General features: G+C 40.7%; 1 protein-coding gene across 2 annotated transcripts in view; it reads left to right on the top strand.

Moving 5' to 3' along the window:
- tafa5a (TAFA chemokine like family member 5a) overlaps window positions 1-25,427 on the top strand; it is a 172,868-nt gene that overhangs the window by 78,534 nt on the left and 68,907 nt on the right. Inside the window, exons 2-3 of one of the 2 annotated variants that reach the window (XM_014152787.2) lie at window positions 4,617-4,766; window positions 6,111-7,443. In XM_014152787.2, coding sequence (XP_014008262.1) covers window positions 4,617-4,766; window positions 6,111-6,178 — 218 coding nt within the window. In that variant the 3' untranslated portion in view covers window positions 6,179-7,443. Of the gene's footprint in view, window positions 1-4,616; window positions 4,767-6,110; window positions 7,444-25,427 lie in introns of those variants that run through there. The other variant, XM_014152786.2, reaches the window with a different exon arrangement.

Genomic DNA, 25,427 nt, shown 5'->3' with positions numbered 1-25,427 from the left:
CCCCACGTAGGCTGCCCACATTAGGCAGATGTGCCTTTGCTTATCGGCTCCACATTGGCCCAGTGTGGGAATCCCATTTCTGGTTAGGGCAGCCCTCAGTTTGCCTAAATAAGCCCATATAAACCCATATTTTCCCAGCAAACATACCCACATTGGGACTATGTGGACCCAATGCGGGTTAAAACATTGGACCAATGTAGGCTGCCAACATTGGGCCAATATGCCTTTGCTCATCGGCCCAACATTGGCCCCAAGGGCAGCCCTCACTTCGCCTGAAGTAAGCTAACCCTTTTGGATCGGCTGCCCCTTACATTGTATTAGATAGTCAACAAAGTTTTTACTATCACGCACCCAAATATTTGTGGGTTCTAGCCCCCAAACACCTTGCCCACCAAATACCCACATGGGGCCAATGTGGTCATGTTAGTTGGGAGTTTCTTTGTAAGGCAAAGGGTTCTAGAACCTTAAACATCCTAAGAACTGTTTTTGGAAGAAAAGGTTCTTTGATGATTATTTGGAAGCCAAGAAGGATTCTTTGGAAGGCAAGACGAGTTCTATATAGAACCCTTCTGAATTTGAATAAGCTTTTAAATTGTGCACCAGAGTTTACCTCAGTTTTAAACTTTAACATCAGGAGTTTGAGTAATCTGATAAGTTAAAAAAGTTAGGCGTGAGAATGTTTTAAACTGAATCCTAAACTCAGCAAAAAAAGAAACGTCGCTTTTTCAGGACCATGTCTTTCAAAGATAATTTGTAAAAATGCAAATAACTTCACAGATCTTCATTGTAAAGGGTTTAAACACTGTTTCCCATGCTTGTTCAATGAACCATAAACAATTAATGAACATGCACCTGTGGAACGGTCGTTAAGACACTAACAGCTTTCAGACGGTAGGCAATTAAGGTCACAGTTATGAAAACTTAGGACACTAAGGAGGCCTTTCTACTGACTGAAAAACACCAAAAGAAATATGCCCAGGGTGCAAGCTCATCTGCGTGAACGTGCCTTAGGCATGCTGCAAGGAGGCATGAGGACTGCAGATGTGGCCAGGGCAATAAATTGTAATGTCCATACTGTGAGACGCCTAAGACAGCGCTACAGGGAGACAGGACAGACAGCTGATCTGCCTCGCAGTGGTAGAGCACGTGTAACAAGCCCTGCACAGGATTGCTACATCCGAACATCACACCTGCGGGACAGGTACAGGATGGCAACAACAACTGCCTGAGTTACACCAGGAACGCACAATTCCTTCATCAGTGCTCAGACAGTCTGCAATAGGCTGAGAGAGGCTGGACTGAGGGCTTGTCGGCCTGTTGTAAGACAGGTCCTCACCAGACATCACCAGCAACAACGTCGCCTATGGGCACAAACCCACCGTCGCTGGACGAGACAGGACTGGCAAAAAGTGCTCTTCGCTGATGAGTCACGGTTTTGTCTCACCAGGGGTGATGGTCGGGTTCGAATCTATCGTTGAAGGAATGAGCGTTACACTGAGGTCTGTACTCTGAAGCAGGATCGATTTGGAGGTGGAGGGTCTGTCATGGTCTGGGGCAGTGTGTCACAGCATCATCGGACTGAGCTTGTGGTAATTGCAGGCAATCTCAACACTGTGCGTTACAGGGAAGACATCCTCCGCCCTCATGTGGTACTCTTCCTGCAGGCTCATCCTGACATGACCCTCCAGCATGACAATGCCACCAGCCATACTGCTCGTTCTGTGCGTGATTTCCTGCAAGACAGGAATGTCAATGTTCTCACATGGCCAGTGAAGAGCCCGCGTCTTAATCCCATTGAGCACATCGTGTCTTAATCCCATTGAGAACATCTAGGACCTGTTGGATTGGAGGGTGGGGCTAGGGCCATTCCCCCCCAGAAATGTCCAGGAACTTGCAGGTGCCTTGGTGGAAGAGTGAGGTAACATCTCACAGCAAGAACTGGCAAATCTGGTGCAGTCCATGAGGAGGTGATGCACTGCAGTACTTAATGCAGCTGGTTGCCACACCAGATACTGACTGTTACTTTTGATTTTGATCCCCCCTTTGTTCAGGGACACATTATTCCATTTCTGTTAGTCACATGTCTATGGAACTTGTTCAGTTTGTGTCTCAGTTGTTGAATCTTGTTATGATCCTACAAATATTTGCACGTTAAGTTTGCTGAAAATAAATGCAGTTCACAGTGAGAGGGCGTTTCTTTTTTTGCTGAGTTTATATGGGAATATTTGTGCATGTATCTGGTATTCCCTTAAATCATTTTACATATACAGTACTGATGTAGTTGATATCTTGCCATGATTTCTGTCTTTCAAATTAGTATTTTCTGTGATTTTATTGTGCAGAGAGTAGGAGAATCAAAGGGAGTATGTATGAGTGAACCAGCATTGTATTTTATGGTACACATCAAATTGGCCAGTTTTACATTGTGTTGATTTTTCAGTGAAATATTTTTAGTGTCGAGTTAAATGAACAACACTCAGTGGTGTAACATAACCCCACTGTTGGTTTTAATAACCAGAGTTGAGTGTGATTGTGCTATTTGTACTCTGTGTAGCATAAAACACTGAAAACCACTCCCATCTTTATAACATTTCCCAGCATGTTCTATTGCATATTGATTTTCAGAATTGTTTCTTTCAGTATATGTTTTGTATGTACATATATTGGTTGATTAATCTTATTCAATACAATGATAAATAACATACATTTTTCTCAACTAATCCAAACTGTTAGTAGTTGGATTTATTGCACCCGTTACTGAGATGGTTGTTCCAGTTTCGATTTTTTAGGTAGTCTCAAAAACAGTTAGTCTCAAACCCTGACAGTACTTCTGAATGCAGATTGTGAGTGATTAAAGGTTCCAGTTGTTGAATAATCTCACTCTGGAGGTATACCTCACTTTGCAAGCTAGCATAATGTCGTTTGCAGGACTGGGGTTGCTGAGGTATATTCATTGTGCCAATTCTGTTGCAAAATGTTTATTAAACGGAAGCAAATGGAATGAAACAGGGAGGAACCTTCAATTTATTTTTTAAACGGTTTCCATAATGAATATGCTCCTGATGTTGCCTGTAAACCAGGGCCTTTTCTCATTTGGGCAAAAGTCTGTCCTCCACCCTCTCTCCTCCGTCCTCCATGACCTGGAAACCGATAAGTGGTTGAGAGCTGCCAAATTATTATAGATGACGTCCCACAAGCCGGAGAGCATGCATAGCGTAGCCTTTTTGTCTTCTACCAAATCAATCAGGTGGTTGTTCGATGAAACGAAGCTTCGGACGTCATTGTTCATGTGTTTCTGATAAAGTGATACAGGCATCGGCACACCGCTTTGAAGTAAACTGCTTAGCGATTTCGACACGTCTCGGAGCTCCGGTATCAAACGTAACATCACTACTTTGAATCAGCTTTTGTTTTTTCACGGAGGAGAAAAGCATGCATACGTTTAAAACGATAAGTGGCATATTGTTTTTATCAATAAAATGTCTTCAAATCGAGCTTAATTTGTTTTTATCACTTTACACATTTATTTTATTTTCATCCACGTTCTCCCCACTGCCTCTCCTCGATTACCTTTGAACTTTTTCCAAAGGAGGCGAGAGAGGACGGAGGAGAGCGGATCAAGGCGAAGGGTGGCTAATTTGAATAATACAAAGTATATTTTGATTGGTTTAACACTTTTTTGGTTACTATATGATTCCATATGTGTTTTTTCATAGTTTTGATGTCTTCACTATTATTCTACAATGTAGAAAAAAAAAAAAAAAAAAAACGTTGATTAAGTAGGTGTGTCCAAACTTTTGACTGGTACTGTACATATTTTTTCTTGAGACAAGTCGAGGTTTGGTAGCCCCTTCGTCGTTGATTGGTCAACAGTACTACTCTTAGTAGGAGTGGGAACTTTGGATGGGATTCTTCAATGAAGTGTTTGTTTTCATTCAACAAGAGATAACTAGTTCATTTTTTCACTTGAGAAATACTGCACCAAACATCTTAGTAGATGTAAAATTGCGTGGCTAAGACCTCCTTGGCAAAAACATCTAAATTAATGACAGATTTCTTGATTTATCTTAGATTCATTCTGACTATTTTGATGAAGTGTATACTGGCTAGGTTGTTGCTACGGCATCTCAAGAGGAACGAACAGTAAAATCGCTGCTTTTGTCTCGTGTTTCAAGCAAGGGTATTTTAAGTATGTATGCAAGGCACAGACATTTACTTCGCCTAGCCGAGTTCTGCGGGTGCCTTTCGGGTATAACTAGGCCCTCAAAGAAAGCCTTACTGTATGTAATGTATGTAATGTATTGTCATAAAGAGTTACTTACATTTTGTTAATAATGTTGGTAGAACTATTCATAGAGGGTTCTAGGAAGAACCTTTAGAGGATAAAAGTGTTCTTGGTAGAACCCTTTGTAGATGGTTCTAGGCAGAACACTTCATAGAAGTTTCTTGGTAGAACCATTTACAGGGGGTTCTATGAAGAACGGTTTCTACTTAGCACAAAAAAGGGTTCCCCTATGGGGACAAACTGAAGAACCCTGTATGGTTCTACTTTTTCCCTAATAGAGTATGTTCTGCCACTTTGACATAATGTCCTGTCTATGTGATGTCACTTTCAGGTCAACTGGCGGCGGGGACATGTGAGATTGTGATGCTGGACAGGGACAGCAGTCAGCCCAGACGGACCATCGCCAGACAGACTGCACGGTGCGCCTGTAAGAAGGGACAGATCGCTGGGACGACAAGAGCCATGCCAGCCTGTGTGGACGGTAAGAGCTTTTTACATAGTTGAGAACAAGTCTGGATTGATCTTTTACAGTGTGTGGTCAAGTATGTGGGTAAACAGGTGGTGTGTAGACCAGAGTTGGACATATTAGCCACTGATATAGGCCTATACTATCACCGATACTGAAGGTACATTGCAGATTGAAACATTCAAACTAACCAGTACATTTTCCAAGCATATAGTAAGGGTTGTGATTACGTTGTTTTTATCAGAAAGACTGCTGGAAGAGCTCAGTGATGTCATGTCAGTGAATCATTTCTTATACCTTATGCTTTACATTATCTGATGCTTTGTCATGGATACGTCAGTGAAATCTCTCTTATGTTCTTGTGGTTTCCAAGTTACCTTTGACGATCCTTTTTGTCAGCAGTGACAGTATGCTGTGAATGTAGCACATTTTTCCTATTCCCCCAAGCCAATTCTATTGCTATTTCTCTGATACCCTTGACGTGTGTTTGCGTGTGCATGTGTGTCTAATAATGAGTAGAAGGACCTGACACCTCACACCGAGCTCCTTGCTTCGACTCAGGGGTGTGATATTTGTGTCTTGGCCTGTGTGTCTGGTTCCCCTCTGTTCCCTAAAGTCAGTGTTATTTGTTCTATTTCTTCCTGGATCACACACAAGGAGTAGCCAGTACACTGGAAGAGAATAAAAGAAACATAAACAAATTCAATTTCAGTCATTTCAGTTCTCAAGGTCTGGGCCAGTATTGAAATCCTACATTTAAATTGATACAATCGAATCTTTCCGACCAACACAATCGCTGTCCTTATTCGTCAACCCTCAATCTCTACTCCTGATGGTCACCTCTTGAGAAATATAATCCAAATGAGACCCATCACAACAAAGAAAATCCTAATTCTGAAATTGAATCCTGATAGAAATTCTGCAAGATGATCTATCCAATGAGTCATCTGCAACATACTGAATCCTGAGAACAATATATAATCTATTTACTCTCTGTATTGCCATTACAAAATAGTTATTCTGCTGGTTGAGTGCTACACATATCCTGGATACAGTTTGTTCAAGTGGAGGACAGGATACATTTAATCTTCCCAACTGCCCCATTTTATAAGTCATATCATTCCACCCGGTCTGCAAGGAGACAACAAACACCGACAATAAAATCCTCTTTAGACAAAATCTAAATTCTATGCCAAAATATTCCTCTCAGCCCAATTGATCCCGTTCCACTGTGGGCCGATGTGATGTTTTTCTTGTGTTGCATAAATACAGACTCCCCTTGTTTGCCATTTCACTCTCCTGATCCCTTTATTTTCTTGTAATAATGCAGAGTCTATCTATTGATTCCCATCAATGCAGGTGAAAAAGAGAGCAAGGCTGCTTTTGCCAAGCAGTGTGGTGTTGGAGTGGAGGGGCCACTACACTGATTAAGAGGAGAGCTTGTTGAGGGGCTGAAGACAGAGAAATTGTACCTTCTCCTCAGGTGGTCTGAGAGAGGAGAGGCCAAGGAGGGTGTTTGCATGTGTGTAATCATTGGTATCACTGGTGCTCCAAACTTTAAAAAGTTAGAAGCACAAAACAAAATGTAGAAGCACCAGAAAATAAGATTTACAAAAATCTATTGAGATTTAGCCTATATGTTGTGCCCTAGAAACAAATATGGAACCTTGTAAATACATTTGTTTATTATAAATACCTAAAATGTTGTTACAAATAACTGTCATTGAAATTAAAAAGTCATTTGTAGACTGAGGTTTTTAACATGATTTTCCTGTTGAGATGCATTATATTGACAATTGTACACTGGCTCGTTAAGTGTCAAGTTTGTGATAATGATGTGCAAGACATTCATTCATTGCTATGATCATTGATCTCCTGAAGAAGCTATCCCTTGTCCTTTCTTTCTGTGCATCCAAATGTTTGGATATACTGGTAAAGTTACCAGGTTGTTAGCTAGCTAGCTAATGAGTTAACAAACATAACTGAACAAGGTGTAAAACCAGTGAGGCCCACGAGTAGTTTTAGAATGGCCTGCGACATGGTTTATGAATGTAAAATGCAGTCCCCCAATCTGTGACAGGAAAAAAATAACATTGCTCTGGTAATATGGGTCAGATCTTTTGAAGTGTTTGTGATAGAAACAAGTGGTTTTCGTTGAATTAATGGTGCACACATGACGCTCTCACGTATACTCCCTCTCTGGCCTCTAGGTCATCAGGCTGCTGATTATCCCGCACACCTGTCACCATCGTCTCGCGCACCTGCGCCTCATGACGCCTCACCTGGACTCCATCACCTCCTCGATCATCTTCCCTATATCTGTCACACCCCTTGGTCCTTTCCTCAGGTGTTATTGACTCTGTTTTCATGTCGGTACGTTGTTTATGTTTCGTGTTCATTGTTCTTTTATTTATTAAAACACTCACTCCCGGAACCTGCTTCCCGATTCTCAGCACACTCGTTACAGAATAACACCTCACCTAATGGAAGCATCAGGGAGTGCTTTTTTATTTAATATTTTGTGTCAGAGTATTGACATCGGGTCCGGGAAGTGCTACAGGCTCTCATGCCTCAACCAGATTGTCAGGCTTCCCTGCCTCAGCCGGCTCGCCGGGCTCCCCTGCCTCAGCTAGCTCGTCGGGCTTTCATGCCTCCACCGGATCGCCGGGCTTTCATGCCTCCGCCGGATCGCCGGCTTTTGTGCCTCCGCCGGATCGCCGGGCTCCCCTGCTTCCACCGGCTCATCAGGTTCTCATGCCTCAGCTGGATCGCCATGCTCCCCTGCCTCAACTGATCTGTCAGGTTCGCTCGCCCCAGCTGTCGTGACAGGTTCTCACACATCTGCAGGGGTCTCTGCTCCTGATCCCCAGGTTCGTCCCCTTTGACGGCGTCCTGCGGCTTGAGCCACACGTTGGAGGGGGTACTGTCAGGTATACTCCCTCTAGGTCATCAGGCTGCTGATTATCACACACACCTGTCACCATCGTCTCACGCACCTGCGCCTCATGACACTCACCTGGACTCCATCACCTCCTTGATTATCTTCCCTACAGTGAGGGGAAAAAAGTATTTGATCCCCTGCTGATTTTGTACGTTTGCCCACTGACAAAGAAATGATCAGTCTATAATTTTAATGGTAGGTTTATTTGAACAGTGAGAGACAGAATAACAACAAAAAAAATCCAGAAAAACGCATGTCAAAAATGTTATAAAATGATTTGCATTTTAATGAGGGAAGTAAGTATTTGACCCCCTCTCAATCAGAAAGATTTCTGGCTCCCAGGTGTCTTTTATACAGGTAACGAGCTGAGATTAGGAGCACACTCTTAAAGGGAGTGCTCCTAATCTCAGTTTGTTACCTGTATAAAAGACACCTGTCCACAGAAGCAATCAATCAGATTCCAAACTCTCCACCATGGCCAAGACCAAAGAGCTCTCCAAGGATGCAGGGACAAGATCGTAGGCCTACACAAGGCTGGAATGGGCTACAAAACCATCGCCAAGCAGCTTGGTGAGAAGGTGACAACAGTTGCTGTGATTATTCGCAAATGGAAGAAACACAAAAGAACTGTCAGTCTCCCTCGGCCTGGGGCTCCATGCAAAATCTCACCTCGTGGAGTTACAATGATCATGAGAACGGTGAGAGTAGGAATGCTGCCTATGACCCCAAGAACACCATCCCCACCGTCAAACATGGAGGTGGAAACATTATGCTTTGGGGGTGTTTTTCTGCTAAGGGACAGCATCAAAGCGACGATGGACCATGTACCGTCAAATCTTGGGTGAGAACCTCCTTCCCTCAGCCAGGTCATTGAAAATGGGTCGTGGATGGGTATTCCAGCATGACAATGACCCAAAACACACGGGCAAGGCAACAAAGGAGTGGCTCAAGAAGAAGCACATTAAGGTCCTGGAGTGGCCTAGCCAATCTCCAGACCTTAATCCCATAGAAAATCTGTGGAGGGAGCTGAAGGTTCGAGTTGCCAAACGTCAGCCTCGAAACCTTAATGACTTGGAGAAGATCTGCAAAGAGGAGTGGGACAAAATCCCTCCTGAGATGTGTGCAAACCTGGTGGCCAACTACAAGAAATGTCTGACCTCTGTAATTGCCAACAAGGGTTTTGCCACCAAGTACTAAGTCATGTTTTGCAGAGGGGTGAAATACTTATTTCCCTCATTAAAATGCAAATCAATTTCTAAATTTTTTACATGCGTTTTCTGGATTTTGTTGTTGTTATTCTGTCTCTCACTGTTCAAATAAACCTACCATTAAAATTTAGACTGGTCATTTCTTTGTCAGTGGGAAAACGTACAGAATCAGCAGGGAATCAAATACTTTTTTCCTTCACTGTATATCTGTCACTCCCCTTGGTCCTTTCCTCAGGTGTTATTGACTCTGTTTTCATGTCGGTGCGTTGTTTGTGTTTCGTGTTCACTGTTCTTTTATTTATTAAGACTCTCAGCGAACTCGTTACAGACACTAACGAATCTGCGCTCGAGGAAACAACAGTGTGAAGCCTTATCATTACTACAATTATTTAAAAAATATTGGAGTTTCTTTGGGTCGCACTGGTGCTCCCAAATTAAAACTTGAGGTTGCACTGCGAAATATCTGGTTGCACTTTAAAGCCATGTGTGTGTTGGCTGTTGACACTAACACACTCAACATGACAAACTGAGTTGGAGACTTTCTCCAATTGGCCTCTGCGAACTATACCCATTGAAGTGTGAAAGTACCAGGTTTGCCAAATTGGCTGGTCTCTTGTGTTTATTAAATGGATCACAACATTTTCTTAGCAACTTTGGGTGTAAAACCAATAGATTTTGCTTATGATGAAAATAAATTGTATGTCAAGCCAGTCCTCCATGAAGCAATTCAGTTTGTCCTTCTCTTAGCAACCTACTGCTTCAACCCAACTGTCCTTGAATAGTTAACAAATTGCAGCTTTCTGAGAGGTGCAATTCTCAAACAAAGACTTTTCTTACAAGCCCAAAACATTGATGGATAAATGGGCTAGTGACGAAAATGTTATGACAACCCTAGTGCTGAGAAAATGTTTTAACAACAAATTGATCAATGTCGGTTCAATTATTATTTATAATACAATCGAAACTGAACCGACCTCAAAGCACTCATTACTAATTGTTCAGCACAAGACAACCTTAATAAAGTTATAAACCTTAGCACAGCAGTCGTATTTATTTCAATACAATTATTAGAAACATTTCTAAATGTAGTGTGATTAGTGACATTTACCATTAAGCCCAACCCTATCCAGTATCATTTCAAAAGAATATACAGTGTGTGTTTTTTACTCTTACCATTGAAGACCATTAGAGACCATACCATTGAAGCCATTATAACTTCTGTATCCTAATAATGTGCTTGTTTACCAGGAATGGTCTAACTAATCCACACCTTTTTTGAAGGGAATAAACACACACAGAGGGGCCGTTTCCTGGACACAGATTAGGCCAAAGAGAAGGACAAACTGAATTGCTTTCATGGAGGACTGTCTTGAATTGTGAGGATGACCACAGAATCTATTTTCATAATTAGCAAAAGTTATTGGTTTTCTACCCAAAGTTGCAAAGAAATTGTTGGGATCCATTTAATCAACACAGGAGAGCAGCAAAATGGATAAAAGGACGTGGCAGTGGTAGGAACAGCAGCATCTAGTGAGAAAGACCTGTTTTTTTCACACTCAGTTATGGTAAATAATACAAGTGACTTCAATGGCTAATTTCTCTGAACAAGGGAAAATAACTGATTCCAGATTCAAAGGGAATACATTACGTAAGATAAAAAAAAGCAATACCCCTGCATCGCAGTGCTAGAGGCGTCACTACAGACCCGGGTTCAATCCCGGGCTGTATCACAATTGGCCCAGCGTCGTCGGGGTTAGTGGAGGGTTTGGCCGGGAGTGCTTTACTTGGCTCATCGTGCTCTATTGACTACTTGTGGTGGGCCGGGGGCCTGTAGGCTGACTTCGGTCATCAGTTGAACGATGTTTCCTCCTACACGTTGGTGCGGCTGGCTTCCGGGTTAAGCGGGCGTGTGTTAAGAAACTCGGTTTGGCAGGTCATGTTTTGGAGGATGCATGACTCAACCTTCGCCTCTTGAGCCCAGTGGGGAGTTGCAGTAATGAGACAAGATTGAAATTGTCGAGAAAAAGGGGAGGGAAAAAGCAATGATCCAAGCCACAGCATACTACTTGTCAGACATAAAGAACTGATACTGTATACTGGTGATACTGTATACTGGTTGTTGGGATGGGCTTGGCATTGTGTGTGGGGTGGCCGCAGGTGGCTTTTGATCGTGTCTTACTTATTGCTAGTAAGAAGTAGGGTCCAAATCAGATATTAGGTACTATATTTATTGAGAATTATATGAAACCAATAAATTAAAATGGCACATTTTGGTGCAATCAATTACTGTAGCTTAATTTCCCAGAGATCAAATTATATTTCAACAAAATGTTTCAGAAATGCTAACCCTATCTCTTTCTAACTACAGAAACCATTTCAGCATGCTATGAAATAGTGGGTGTTGAATTATCTTTCTTGTGCTTTTTGAGGTGGAACAACCCATAAGGGTTAAGTCACAGGTTAGATATACTGTATACACTGGTTCTCTGTATTGTATACCCTTTGTTTTGCACAGCACTATTATTCCATGAGACTGGAAGAGAGAAATATATACAGATGTAGGATATTAGTCTCATCACTCTTTTGTTCCTGAGAAATGCAAACGTGTAGTGTATTCAAGATTTAAAAAGGCTTCTAAAGTTTGTAAGTTTCACTTTAGAGTGGCAGATTTGATATGCCCTAACAAAAAATGCATTAACCCCTACAACACAATGTCCATTAATTATAATCCACATAAGAATGAACATTTCCTGTTACTTTCACAAGTTTGGACAGCCCAGTACAGTACTGTACAGTAAAGAAAAGTCGAGTAGAGAATAGGTCCGTATAATACAGTACTGTACTGTACAGTAGTGTTTAGTACAGTACAGTGCAGTAGAGCACACTCAAGTAAAGTACAGTATAATTTACTGTAGTGTACTTTACTGTACTGAACTATCCTCTGCTGTGCTGTACTGTACTGTACTCTACTGAACTATACTCTGTGCTCTACTGTGCTGTACTGTACTCTGTGCTCTACTGTGCTGTGCTCTACTGTGCTGTACTATGATGCCCTAACTTGTGAAAAATAGAAGTCTATGATTGGTACAGATTTGGTCCGGTCTGAACCAACCAAATTTGGCCTTGCTTGTGGGTGGAGCTCATTAGAATAATAGCCAGTGTGTAGAATAATATCCAAACATGCAAAGGAGGATATTACATGTTTGTACCTTTTGTGTAACTATTCAGGGACATCACCATGAAGAGAATGACATTCATAATCATGCATTTCTGTATAGCACAGATTAGGGAGACATGTCATTCCGTCACAATCATTATGTTAGCTGGTGTTAATCCACTTCACTTACTGTAGTTCAATAACCAAAATAGATTTTTCGAACTCAAGGTGTCATATCATAGCTGACACCCCATTATTTCCTAAGACATCTTTGAATCTTAATTTGGAGTAGATCTTTAAGAGTTTTGGTCACATAAACTGAGGGAGATTTTACTGTCATTCTGTTACCAAACTTTACATCTGCACTGTTCTTTGAGTAAATGTGTTTTTGTGAAATTCTCAGTGGAAATTGTTAAAAGTAGTCCTTGTTCTTAGAGTTGTATAGTTTGTTTAACTTCATAATCAATGGTTTTTGTTTGGTATACTTTAAAGTGAAAAATCATTGTTACTGTGGAATTCCCCAAAATGTACAGTGCAACATACACAGTAAGTGGTGAATTCCATTGAGAAAACATACCATGTCAGCTCAGTACATTCCATTTAGTATGAACTGCAGTAGTTGTAACAAGGAGGAAAGGGTGTTGGTGTGTGTTGTGTGTTGGGAAGGGAGGTTTAGTGATCTAGTGAATCATAATGGTGTCATGACTCTCTCTCCTTGGTGAGGATCAAAGGTGCCATATCAGCTTGGCAATGGCTGACAGATAGCCAGACGACCCCTCTCTCCCACAGGAAAGGAGAGGGGGGAGTTGGGGAGGTTAAGACTTAACAGCCAGTCATAAATAGTTTGCAGAAACTCTCCCTCTGGCTCTCTAATATGGGAAGATTGAAACCTTTTTGTTCCAGAGGCTCTTAGCTGCCAAAACTTTCATGTCAATAAAAGGAAAACATTGGACATTATTGCTGACATTCAAATGTTAAGAATGGTTTGTGGGATCTAAAGAATAATCATGTCACATTGTTTATTATTTTGTGATGTCATTAAGGATGGTATAACAAAGTAACTAACTCTAAAAGTTGTTCGCATTCTATTTATCAACTTTACATCTAAATGATGTATGAAATATATGATTAAATAGGAGAATACTTTTGTGATGATGGCAATGTGATTTTAGCCTTCTAAATGAGAATTGTTTTTCATATAAAGTTGTACCCAGTCAGTAACCACGCCCAAGTGAGCACAGACATTGTGTCGGCGTGATGGAATACCCCCTTTTTAACTTCTATGGGCTACGTGGGACGCCCACCTGCGGGACACAGCCAGTGAAATATCAGGGCGGCAAATTCGAAAACAACAAAATATCATAATTCAACTTTCTCAAACATACAACTATTTTACACCATTTTAAAGATACACTTCTCCTTGATGTAACCACATTGTCCAATTTCAAAAAGGCTATACAGCGAAAGCAAAACATTAGATTATGTTAGGAGAGTACATAGACAAAAATAATCACACAGCCATTTTCCAAGCAAGCATATATGTCACAAAAACCCAAAACACAGCTAAATGAAGCACTAACCTTTGATCTTCATCAGATGACACTCCTAGGACATTATGTTATACAATACATGCATGTTTTGTTCAATCAAGTTAATATTTATATACAAAAACAGCTTTTTACATTGGCATGTGATGTTCAGAACATGCATTCCCACCCAAAACTTCCGGTGAATTTACTAAATTACTCATCATAAACGTTGACAAAATACATAACAATTATTTTAAGAATTATAGATACAGAACTCCTTTATGCAATCGCTATGTCAGATTTTAAAATAGCTTTTCGGCGAAAGCACATTTTTCAATATTCTGAGTACATTGCTCAGCCATCACGGCTAGCTATTTTGACACCCGCCAAGTTCGGAGCACACTAAACTCAGAATTACTATTAGAAAAATTGTATTACCTTTGCTGATCTTCGTCAGAATGCACTCCCAGGACTGCTACTTCCACAAGAAATGTTGTTTTTGTTCCAAAAAATCCATAGTTATGTCCAAATACCTCCGTTTTGTCCGTGTCGTTCAGGTCACTATCCAAAGAGTAACGCGTGCATTTCGAGACAAAAAAAATCTAAATGTTCCATTACCGTACTTAGAAGCATGTCAAACGCTGTTCTAAATAATTTTTTATGGTATTTTTCTCGTAAAATAGCGATAATATTCCAACCGGACAATATTGTATTCATTCAAAGAGGGAAAGAAAAAACAGCGTGCTCACGTGAACGCGCATATCCAATCTCTTTGTCACCAGGCAGACCACTGACAAACTGAGCTACTATACTCTGCCCAGAGACAGAAGACACCTCAATCTGCTTTCTGAAGGCTTTAGAGAGCCAATGGAAGCGTTAGAAAGTGCTACGTAACCCCACAGATACTGTAGTTTCGGTAGAGAATCAAAAGAAGAACTACAAATTCTCAGACAGGCCACTTCCTGCTTGGAATTTTCTCAGGTTTTTGCCTGCCATGTGAGTTCTGTTATACTCACAGACACCATTCAAACAGTTTCAGAAACTTCAGAGTGTTTTCTATCAAAATCTACTAATAATATGCATATTCTCATTTCTGGGCAAGAGTAGTAACCAGTTTAAATTGGGTACGTTTTTTCATCCGGCCGTGAAAATACTGCCCCCTATCCCAAATAGGTTAAAGCCTTGGTAACAATTTACATTAGACCAAAACATGCCTGGTTGCTGCTTGCGTGTAAAGTGGTCAAGGGCCTGAACCTGAATAATCAACTACTACAAGACCAAAATACCAAAAGATGTTGAAATGGTTAGAAACTCAGAAACTCTGAAGCTCCCAACCTCAACACTACAAGAGAAGATAACCTCACCTAAGAGACCAGTAACATTCAGTCTGCAGCTGTGCATGTAAGTGATCCTAGAACTTTGACTAAAGACCCGAGGTGGGTAGGAATAATCCCATTTTAGACAACCAAAATATACTTCCAACTTCTGAAGTATATTTTCTAACAAACACTCATTTTTCAACCACTCCACAAATGTCTTGTTAACCTCTTAGGGCTAGGGGGCAGTATTTACACCGCCGGATAAAAAACATACCCGATTTAATCTGGTTACTACTCCTACCCAGTAACTAGAATATGCATATACTTATTAGATATGGATAGAAAACACCCTAAAGTTTCTAAAACTGTTTGAATGGTGTCTGTGAGTATAACAGAACTCATATGGCAGGCAAAAACCTGAGAGATTCCTTTACAGGAAGTGGCCTGTCTGACCATTTATTGGCTTTCTTTGACATCTCTTTCCAAAACAAAGGATCTCTGCGGTAACGTGACACTTCCCATGGCTCCCATAGGCTCTCAGAGCCCGGGAAAAAGCTGAATGTCGTCATTCCAGCCCCAGGCTGAAACACATTATCGCCTTTTTCAAGTGGCCGATCAGGGGACAGTGGGCTTAGGCGTGTGCACTGGTCGCCCCCATCTTTCTTTTTTTTCCTCTATTTACCGAAACGCAGATTCCCGGGCGGAATATTATCGCTTTTTTACGAGATAAATTGCATAAAAATTGATTTTAAACAGCGGTTGACATGCTTCGAAGTACAGTAATGGAATATTTAAAAAAAAAATGTCACGAATTGCGCCATGCTCATAACCCTGATTTACCATTTCGGATAGTGTCTAGAACGCACGAACAAAACGCCGCTATTTGGATATAACGATGGATTATTTGGGACCAAACCAACATTTGTTATTGAAGTAGAAGTCCTGGGAGTGCATTCTGATGAAGAACACCAAAGGTAATAACATTTTTGTTATAGTAAATCTGATTTTGGTGAAGGCTAAACTTGCTGGGTGTCTAAATAGCTAGCCCGTGATGGCTGGGCTATGTACTTAGAATATTGCAAAATGTGCTTTCACCAAAAAGCTATTTTAAAATCGGACATATCGAGTGCATAGAGGAGTTCTGTATCTATAATTCTTAAAATCATTGTTATGCTTTTTGTGAACGTTTATCGTGAGTAATTTAGTAAATTGTTAGTAAATTCCCCGGAAGTTTGTGGGGGTATGCTAGTTCTGAACGTCACATGCTAATGTAAAAAGCTGTTTTTTTTATATAAATATGAACTTGATTGAACAAAACATGCATGTATTGTATAACATAATGTCCTAGGGTTGTCATCTGATGAAGATCAAAGGTTAGTGCTGCATTTAGCTGTGGTTTGGGTTTATGTGACATTATATGCTATCTTGAAAAATGGGTGTCTGATTATTTCTGGCTGGGTACTCTGCTGACATAATCTAATGTTTTGCTTTCGTTGTAAAGCCTTTTTGAAATCGGACAGTGTGGTTAGATTAACGAGAGTCTTGTCTTTAAATAGCTGTAAAATAGTCATATGTTTGAGAAATTGAAGTAATAGCATTTCTAAGGTATTTGAAAATCGCGCCACAGGATTCAACTGGCTGTTACGTAGGTGGGACGATTTGGTGCCACCTAGCCCAGAGAGGTTAACAAACTATAGTTTTGGCATGTCGGTTAGGACATCTACTTTGTGCATGACACAAGTAATTTTTCCAACAATTGTTTACAGGCAGATTATTTCACTTATAATTCACTGTATCACAATTCCAGTGGGTCAGAAGTTTACATACACTAAGTTGACTGCCTTTAAACAGCTTGGAAAATTCCCGGAAATGACGTCATGGCTTTAGAAGCTTCTGGATGTATTTCCTGGCCTACCTTCAAACTCAGTGCCTCTTTGCTTGACATCATTGAAAAATCAAAAGAAATCAGTCAAGACCTCAGAAAGAAAATTGTAGACCTCCACAAGTCTAGTTCATCCTTGGGAGCAATTTCCAAATGCCTGAAGGTATCACATTCATCTATACAAACAGTAGTACGCAATTATAAACACCATGGGACCATGCAGCCATCATACCGCTCAGGAAGGAGGCGCGTTCTGACTCCTAGTGACGAACATACTTTAGTACGAAAAGTGCAAATCAATCCCAGAACAACAGCAAAGGACCTTGTGAAGAAAAAAAAGTATCTATATCCACAGTAAAATGAGTCCTATATTGAAAAAACCTGAAAGGCAGCTCAGCAAGGAAGAAGCCACTGCTCCAAAACCGGCATAAAAAAGCCAGACTACGGTTTGCAACTGCACATGGGGACAAATATTGCACTTTTTGAAGAAATGTCCTCTGGTCTGAAACTGTTTGGCCATAATGACCATTGTTATGTTTGGAGGAAAAAGGGGGAGGCTTGCAAGCCGACGAATACCATCCCAACCGTGAAGCACGGGGGTGGCAGCATCATGTGGTGGGGGTGCTTTGCTGCAGGAGGGACTGGTGCACTTCACAAAATAGATGGCATCATGAGGCAGAAATATTATGTGGATATATGAAAGCAACATCTCAAGACATCAGTCAGGAAGTTAGCTTAGTTGCAAATGGATCTTCAAAATGGTCAATGACCCCAAGCATACTTCCAAAGTTGTGGCAAAATGGCTTAAGGACAACAAAGTCAAGGTATTGAAGTGGCCATCACAAAGCCCTGACCTCAATCCTATAGAAAATTTGTGGGCAGAACTGAAAAAAACGTGTGTGAGGAAGGAGGCCTACAAACGTAACTCAGTAACACCAGCTCTGTCAGGAAGAATGGGCCAAAATGTATTATTGTGGGAAGCCTGTGGAAGGCTACCCAAAACGCTTGACCCAAGTTTAACAATTTAAAGGCAATGCTACCTGTAACGGATGTCGTCGCAAGAAAACCAAGATGCAGCGGAGGTTGTGTGTTCATCTTGATATTTAATAAAAATGAACCACTACAAACAAAACACTCGATAGCAACGACAGCAAACAGTCCTGTCTGGTCCCAAATGAACAAAACAGAAAACAATCCCCCACAAAACCCAAAGGAAAAACCTGCTCCTTATGTGTGACTCCCAATCAACAACAACGAACTTCAGCTGTGCCTGATTGGGAGCCACACACTGCCCAAAACAAAGAAATACAAAAAACCTAGAAAAATAAATAGAACGCCCACCCAATGTAACACCCTGGCCTAACCAAAATAAAGAACAAAAAACCCCTCTCTATGCCCAGGGCGTTACACTCGATTAGTATTTGGTAGTGTATGTAAACTTCTGACCCACTGGGAATGTGATGAAAGAAATAAAAGCTGAAGTAAATCATTCTACTATTATTCTGACATTTCACATTCTTAAACCTTTTACGGCTAGGGGTTCCGCTAGCGGAACGTTTCGACAACATCTGGTGAAATGGCAGAGTGCGAAATAAATAAAAAAAATATTACAAATATTTAACTTTCATACATTCACAAGTGCAATACACCAAATTAAAGCTTAACTTCTTGTTAATCTAGCCACCGTGTCAGATTTCAAAAAGGCTTTACGGTGAAAGCAAACCATGCTATTATCTGAGGACAGCACCCCATCAAACAAACACATGACAATCATAATTCAACCCTCCAGGCGTGACACAAAACTCAGAAATAACGATTTAATTCATGCCTTACCTTTGAAGATCTTCTTCTGTTGGCACTCCAATATGTCCCGTAAACATCATAAATGGTCCTTTTGTTTGATAAATTCCATCGTTATATCTCCAAAATGTCCATTTATTTGGCGCATTTGAATCAGAGAAACACCGGTTCCAACTCGCGCAACAGGACTACAAAATATCTAATAAATGATCTGTAATCGTGATCCAAATATTTCAAACAACTTCCCTAATACAACTTTAGGTATTAACGTAAATAATCGATACAATTTAAGACGGGATAAACTGTGTTCAATACCGGACGAAAACAGTTGAGCGAGCTTTCAGGTCACGCGCCCCAAGAACAACAGTACACTAGACTCGACCCTCATTCTGAACAGCCATGCTTCTTGATTACTCAAAAGAAAAACATCAACCAATTTCTAAAGACTGTTGACATCCAGTGGAAGCGATAGGAACTGCAAGCAAGTGCCTTAGAAATCTAGATCCACATAGAAATCTCATTGAAAACACTGTCAACTTAAAAAAAAAAAAATCCTGGATGGTTTGTCCTCGGGGTTTCGCCTGCCAAATAAGTTCTGTTCACAGACATCACAGACATCATTTTAACAGTTTTAGAAACTTTAGAGTGTTTTCTATCCAAATCTACCAATTATATGCATATCCAATTCTGAATGCTGCCCCCATCCCAAAAAAGTTAAAATATAGTGGTGATCCTAACTGACCTAAAACAGGGAATTTTTACTAGGATTAAATGTCAGGAATTGTGAAAAACTGAGATTAAATGTATTTGGCTAAAGTGTATGTAAACTTCCGACTTCAACTCTACATTGCATTTCTTATCTGAACGAGCGGTGGTTCATGTGCAAAGTATTACTATTCCTTTGAGAGTAGGTTCCAAAGGTACGATAAGTTTGACTCCCTTTTTTATAACCAGGTAAGTCCACTAGGGACCTGTTTCATTGTATTATGTTTCTAATCAATAATCTATACCGTGTGTGTGTTTATGTATTCTGTGTCATTTACATTTAAGTCATTTAGCAGACGCTCTTTTCCAGAGCGACTTAAATGCATACATTTCATAAAACATTTTTATTCCCGTACTGGTCCCCCGTGGGAATCAAACCCACAACCCTGGCATTGCAAACACGATGCTCTACCAAATGAGCCACACGGGACCTTTAGTTAGTTAGTAAATAAATCATGAAGCCATTTTGTGTATTGCTGATTTATCAATAAGGTTAGGGTTCTTGCAGATATCAAGGAATATGCAACATTCAGAATGAGACTGATATGAGGTAATAATAATTAATAAGTGACTGTTATCGATATATAATATATCTATATGTATTCCAAGAGTTTAATTCGGGAGATGGTAACTCGTGGTAAATGTTCATGTGGTGCCCCAAATTCCCAATGAGTTAGTTGTTACATGATTAGTTTAATCGAGTAACAATTAAACATAGTTAATTGATTTGATGAATAACAGTCATCACATTAATGATGGTCACGTCACGACAATGGGTTCCTGTAGTAGACATCCAGATGGAGAGTGGGAGGCTGGTGTGCCTAGCAGTCTTTCTGGGCATGTTAAACCGGCCTTCTGGCCTCTGGGTTGAGAGGGGAATTTGGAGGTGGAGTATCTGCCACCTCTGTATGAACACTGCATAGAATGTTGTGTTGGAGTTGGAGAGGGAAAGATCAGGTGAAGCTATGCATGATGTATAACTGCCCACGGAGGTTACATGATGGAGGGAAAGGAGGAATTTGATTGTCAGTTAAATGGTTGAAAATGTGATTATTTTGGCAGCTTGAGAGCACGTCAAGGTTTATTTTAGGTAACAGTGTTACAAAACAACAATATGAGCATTTTCCTTAAGAACCTAAAGTTCCTTATTAACAGCATTTGGAAAAATCCATTTTGAACACAAAATGATCTCGAGAGGGACTCCTCGAAGAACAGAAACTACACACCAGCAATTCTCCTATTCTCCATTGATATTCTCAACACTTCCACTAGCTCTATCAACACTTCTACTCCCCGGAACGTTGTCTGTGAAAATACAGGAGAACTGTCGAGTGTCGAGCCATCACTGCTTTTTCTCCTACCAAAGACAGAAGAGAAAAATACAACTCCAAGGAGTACTCTTCGATTCTCTCAATTTGTTTCCTGAACCTAATGCAATGTTATTTCTCTAGGGTAGTTATATCAATGTCGTTTTTTGGTGAGTTTACAATAAAACATATTGTGTAGGTTGTTTTCTGTATGACAGGCAGAAATATAATACACAAAGAATCCTGCATGCTTTTCCCTTCAGGGATGTCTACTGACATATGACACAGATATTAGCATAGAAGTAAAAAGTGTGGTATGTTATACCGCTCATTCCCACTTACTTCTCTTCCCATCTGTTAACATTACACCCCTCTTTCTTTTCATTTGCTTATGATAAATCACTCAGATTCATAAAGTTAAAAATAAAGTAATCCTAGTGGAACTAGCTATACACTCAGAACATGAACATGATACATCATCAAATCCCCCTCATATCAGGGGGAGTTAACATGAAATTCCACGAGAGTTAGCAATATCCTCCAGATTCAAGAATTACCTACGCATCAGGTGATACAGCACTGATGCAGTTTGAATACACCAGACAAAATAGCTTCCTCCTTATCCTCCTCTTTAACAAACAGCATTAACCGCACTTCCTGTTTCGACCCATAACCCCTTTTTTGGATCGGACCGAGATGGATACACTTTCACGCCTGCTACGTTAGGTTAGATACACACAGACCACATATGCCTCCACATGAGCGAGGAATGTACACAACACAATGACGAAAGAGAGAGAAAATATTCTTTATCTACAGACAGCTCTGCAGCATACTTAGGCAAATAGGATGACTAAAGACAGTACAGTTTGGGGGTTTCTATGAGGAGGGGGTAAAATGTCAGACAGGAAAAAAAGGAGAAAAGTGGAACATATTATAATTATATATGGAATAGTGGAATGCACAAGCCTTCTGGAAGATCTGATGAAGGAGAAGATGGCGGACAGGAAAAAAAGGAGAAAAGTGAAACATGTTTTGAGTTCACACAGAACTTTTGGAAGAGCTATAGAAGGAAATTGAACTTGACGAGAGTGTGGATGAATTAACTGCGGTGGCAGGTGCGGTGAAGAACGCTGAGTTTGAACCTCGTCCTGATAATGACAAAAATGATTCTGGCCCAGTGGGAGTGACATTTTTTGAGAGAATGGATCTTTGCCTTCTGGCAGATCCATATGTGGTGTCAGGTTGGGTGGAGAAGAGTTTGGGGAATGTTGGGTCGGTGAAAGTGACTCGAAGTGGAATCGTGTTGATTTTTTTTATCGTTTCTGCCATCCAGAGGGAGTGTGCACTCCAGACCACACGGCTAGGGACAACAACTGTGACTTGCTTTCCTATCCGGAGCAGGGTGTTGAAAGTAGTGATAACTGGAGTGGTGTAAAGTGTTGAGGACAATCAACTGAAGTTGAAGCTTTCCGGTGTCTGTGACGCCCGCCGTTTGGTGCGACGCAGACCTGGTGGAGAGCGTGGTGAAACAGAGAAGTCACTATCTGTACTACTGAGTTTTGATGCAGTCTTTACAAGATGAAGTCAAGTTAGGACGTGTCAGTTATCCCATAAGAGCTTTTGTCAAGTTTATGGTCATGTGGCAGCAGTGTGTAGGAGGGAGATTCCTAGATGTGAGAAGTGTGGAGGATGACATGAGACAAAGCATTTGTGTAGTAATGGTGGAAAAAGTTGTGTGTGTAAACTGTAGGGATACCCATGGTGCTGGAGATCAGAGGATGTTCGGTGAGAGAAAGGCATGTTGACGTTGCCAGGATCAGAGTAGTGCAGAAGGTGTTGTATGCTGAGGCAGTGAAGAGTAGTAGAGTAAGCTGGGTCCAGGGTGAGAGATGCTAAGAGGATCCCTGTGAGTAGGCCGAGGCCAACAGAGAGTGATAGGAATAACATGTGCTTCAGTAAAGTAGTTTTTTTGGCATTCATGGCCAAGGTTGTCAATTGCACCTGCAAGTTTCCGGGCATTTCTAGGGGGAATGGCCCTAGCCCTCCCCCTCCGATTCAACAGGTCCCAGACGTGCTCAATGGGATTGAGATCCGGGCTCTTCGCTGGCCATGGCAGAACACAGACATTCCTGTCTTGCAGGAAATCACGCACAGAATGAGCAGTATGGCTGGTGGCATTGTCATGCTGGAGGGTCATGTCAGGATGAGCCTGCAGGAAGGGTACCACATGAGGGAGGAGAATGTCTTCCCTGTAACGCACAGCGTTGAGATTACCTGTAATGACAACAAGCTCAGTCCAATGATGCTGTGACACACCGCCCCAGACCATGACAGACCCTCCACCTCCAAATTGATTCCGCTCCAGAGTACAGGCCTCAGTGTAACGCTCATTCCTTTGACGATAAACGCGAATCCAACCATCACCCCTGGTGAAACAAAACTGTGACTTGTCAGTGAAGAACACTTTTTGCCAGTCCTGTCTGGTCTTGCCTACCGTCTGTAAGCTGTTAGTGTCTTAACGACCGTTCCACAGGTGCGTGTTCATTAATTGTTGATGGTTCATTGAACAAGCATGGGAAACAGTGTTTAACTTCTTGGGGCTATGTGGGACGCTAGCGTGCCACCCGTGGTGCACCCTATCAACAGCAGGTGCATTTCAAGAGCGGCAAATTTGAAACCAAATAAATGTCAAAATTCAAATTTTTCAAACATACAACTATCTTACACCCTTTGAAAGATAAACATCTCCTTAATCTAACCACGTTGTCCGATTTCAAAAAGGTTTTACGGCGAAAGCATAAAGTTAGATTATGTTAGGAGAGTACATTGACAATAGCTGTGTGTAATGTTTTGTCAATTCAAAGACAGGGTCACCAAAACCATAAAACCAGCTAAAATGATGCACTAACCTTTTACAATCTCCATCAGATGACACTCCTAGGACATTATGTTAGACAATGCATGCATTTTTAGTTCTATCAAGTTCATATTTATATCCAAAAACAGCGTTTTACTATGGCATTGATGTTGAGGAAATCGTTTCCCTCCAATAACCGGCAGTCAAGTCAGCACCACAAATTAAATAATTAAAATTAGAAAACATTGGTAAAATATTATATTGTCATTTAAAGAATTATAGATTTACATCTCTTGAACGCAATCAACTTGCCAGATTTAAAAATAACCTTACTGGGAAATCACACTGCGCCCAGAAAAATATGCTTTGCTATACAGACAAACGGCCATGTTGGAGAGATCTAAAATCGAAAATACTATGTAAATAATCCATTACCTTTGATTCTCTTCATCAGATGTCACTTCCCGGAATCCCAGGTCCATAACGAATGTAGTTTTGTTCAAAAAAGCTCATCATTTATATCCAAAAAGAGTTCGTTCAAACATGTCAAACGTTGTATAGCATAAATCATTAGGGCCTTTTTTAACCAGAACATGAATAATATTCAAGGTGGACGAATGCATTCTCTTTTAAAACGTTTTGGAACGAGGGTACCCAACATGACCTCGCGCGCCAGAGTCTAATCGGCCATCACCGTTCCAAGGCTCTTGTTCGGTCAGATCTCATAGTAGAAGATTCAAAACACTTTGTAAAGGCTGGTGACATCTAGTGGAAGCAATAGGAAGTGCCAAAACATTAATCAGCCCCTGTGTGTTTCAATGGCATAGGCTTAAAGGTAATTCAACACATCAGGTATCCACTTCCTGTCAGAAAATGTCTCAGGGTTTTGCCTGCCAAATGAGTTCTGTTATACTCACAGACACCATTCAAATAGTTTTAGAAACTTTAGGGTGTTTCTATCCATATATAATAAGTATATGCATATTCTAGTTACTGGGTAGGATTAGTAACCAGATTAAATCGGGTACGTTTTTTTATCCAGCCGTGAAAATACTGCCCCCTAGCCCCAACAGGTTAAACCCTTTACAATGAAGATCTGTGAAGTTTTGGGGATTTTTACAAATTACTTTGAAAAACAGGATCCTGAAACATTTATTTTTTTGCGGACTGCCATATTACCAAAGAAGAAGAAATACATTATGGGGAGATCAGAGAACATTAGATGGCTGTCTGGCTGGCTGGCTGGCTGGCTGCTACGGCCTGAGCAGAGACGCAATGCTGACTTTAAGGAATGAAATAAAACTATGTAATATACTAAAATATTGTATTATTTCATTGTAATTTCCTATTTTTCTATGTGGACCTGACAGAGACAATTTAATATTTTCACTTTAATAAATAGGTTCACTATTTTTGCATTTGGAATTTCCATTAAAAAGCACAAATAATTAGTCTCATTATTTAATTATTCAATTAAATAATTGAAACCGCAATCGAAAATCACAATTTTTTTACAAGCCGTACCAAACTAAACAAGCACTAATCGCTTAGCACTACCTATTCATCCAATTATCATTCCATTCAAATCAAATCAAATATTATTTTATTTTATTTGACCTAACAAAGCAGGTGTAAAAGAAACACCTGAAACTAGATTCTTGACGAGAAGAAAAAAAACACTGTCGTGGGAGGTTATCTTCAACACTGTTCAACCAATCCAGTAAATATGGAGGAGGAGTTAAGATGGAGTGTCGCCTTGTTAGCGTCCAAAAGCGGAAGTCACAGGCTCTCTATCCATTTCCCCTGAAAACCGGACCATCCGGTTGTTGGAAACTCGGCAGAGGCTAGTAAATACAGAGCTATTCTGCGTGATCACCTTCAACCTATGGTGAATCATTTCTATCTTGA

This window comes from Salmo salar, chromosome ssa17 (genome assembly GCF_905237065.1).
Source record: "Salmo salar chromosome ssa17, Ssal_v3.1, whole genome shotgun sequence".
Taxonomy (NCBI): Eukaryota; Metazoa; Chordata; class Actinopteri; order Salmoniformes; family Salmonidae; genus Salmo; species Salmo salar.
Note: the sequence above shows the minus strand (reverse complement) of the source record. Positions and strands in the feature narration are given on the sequence as shown.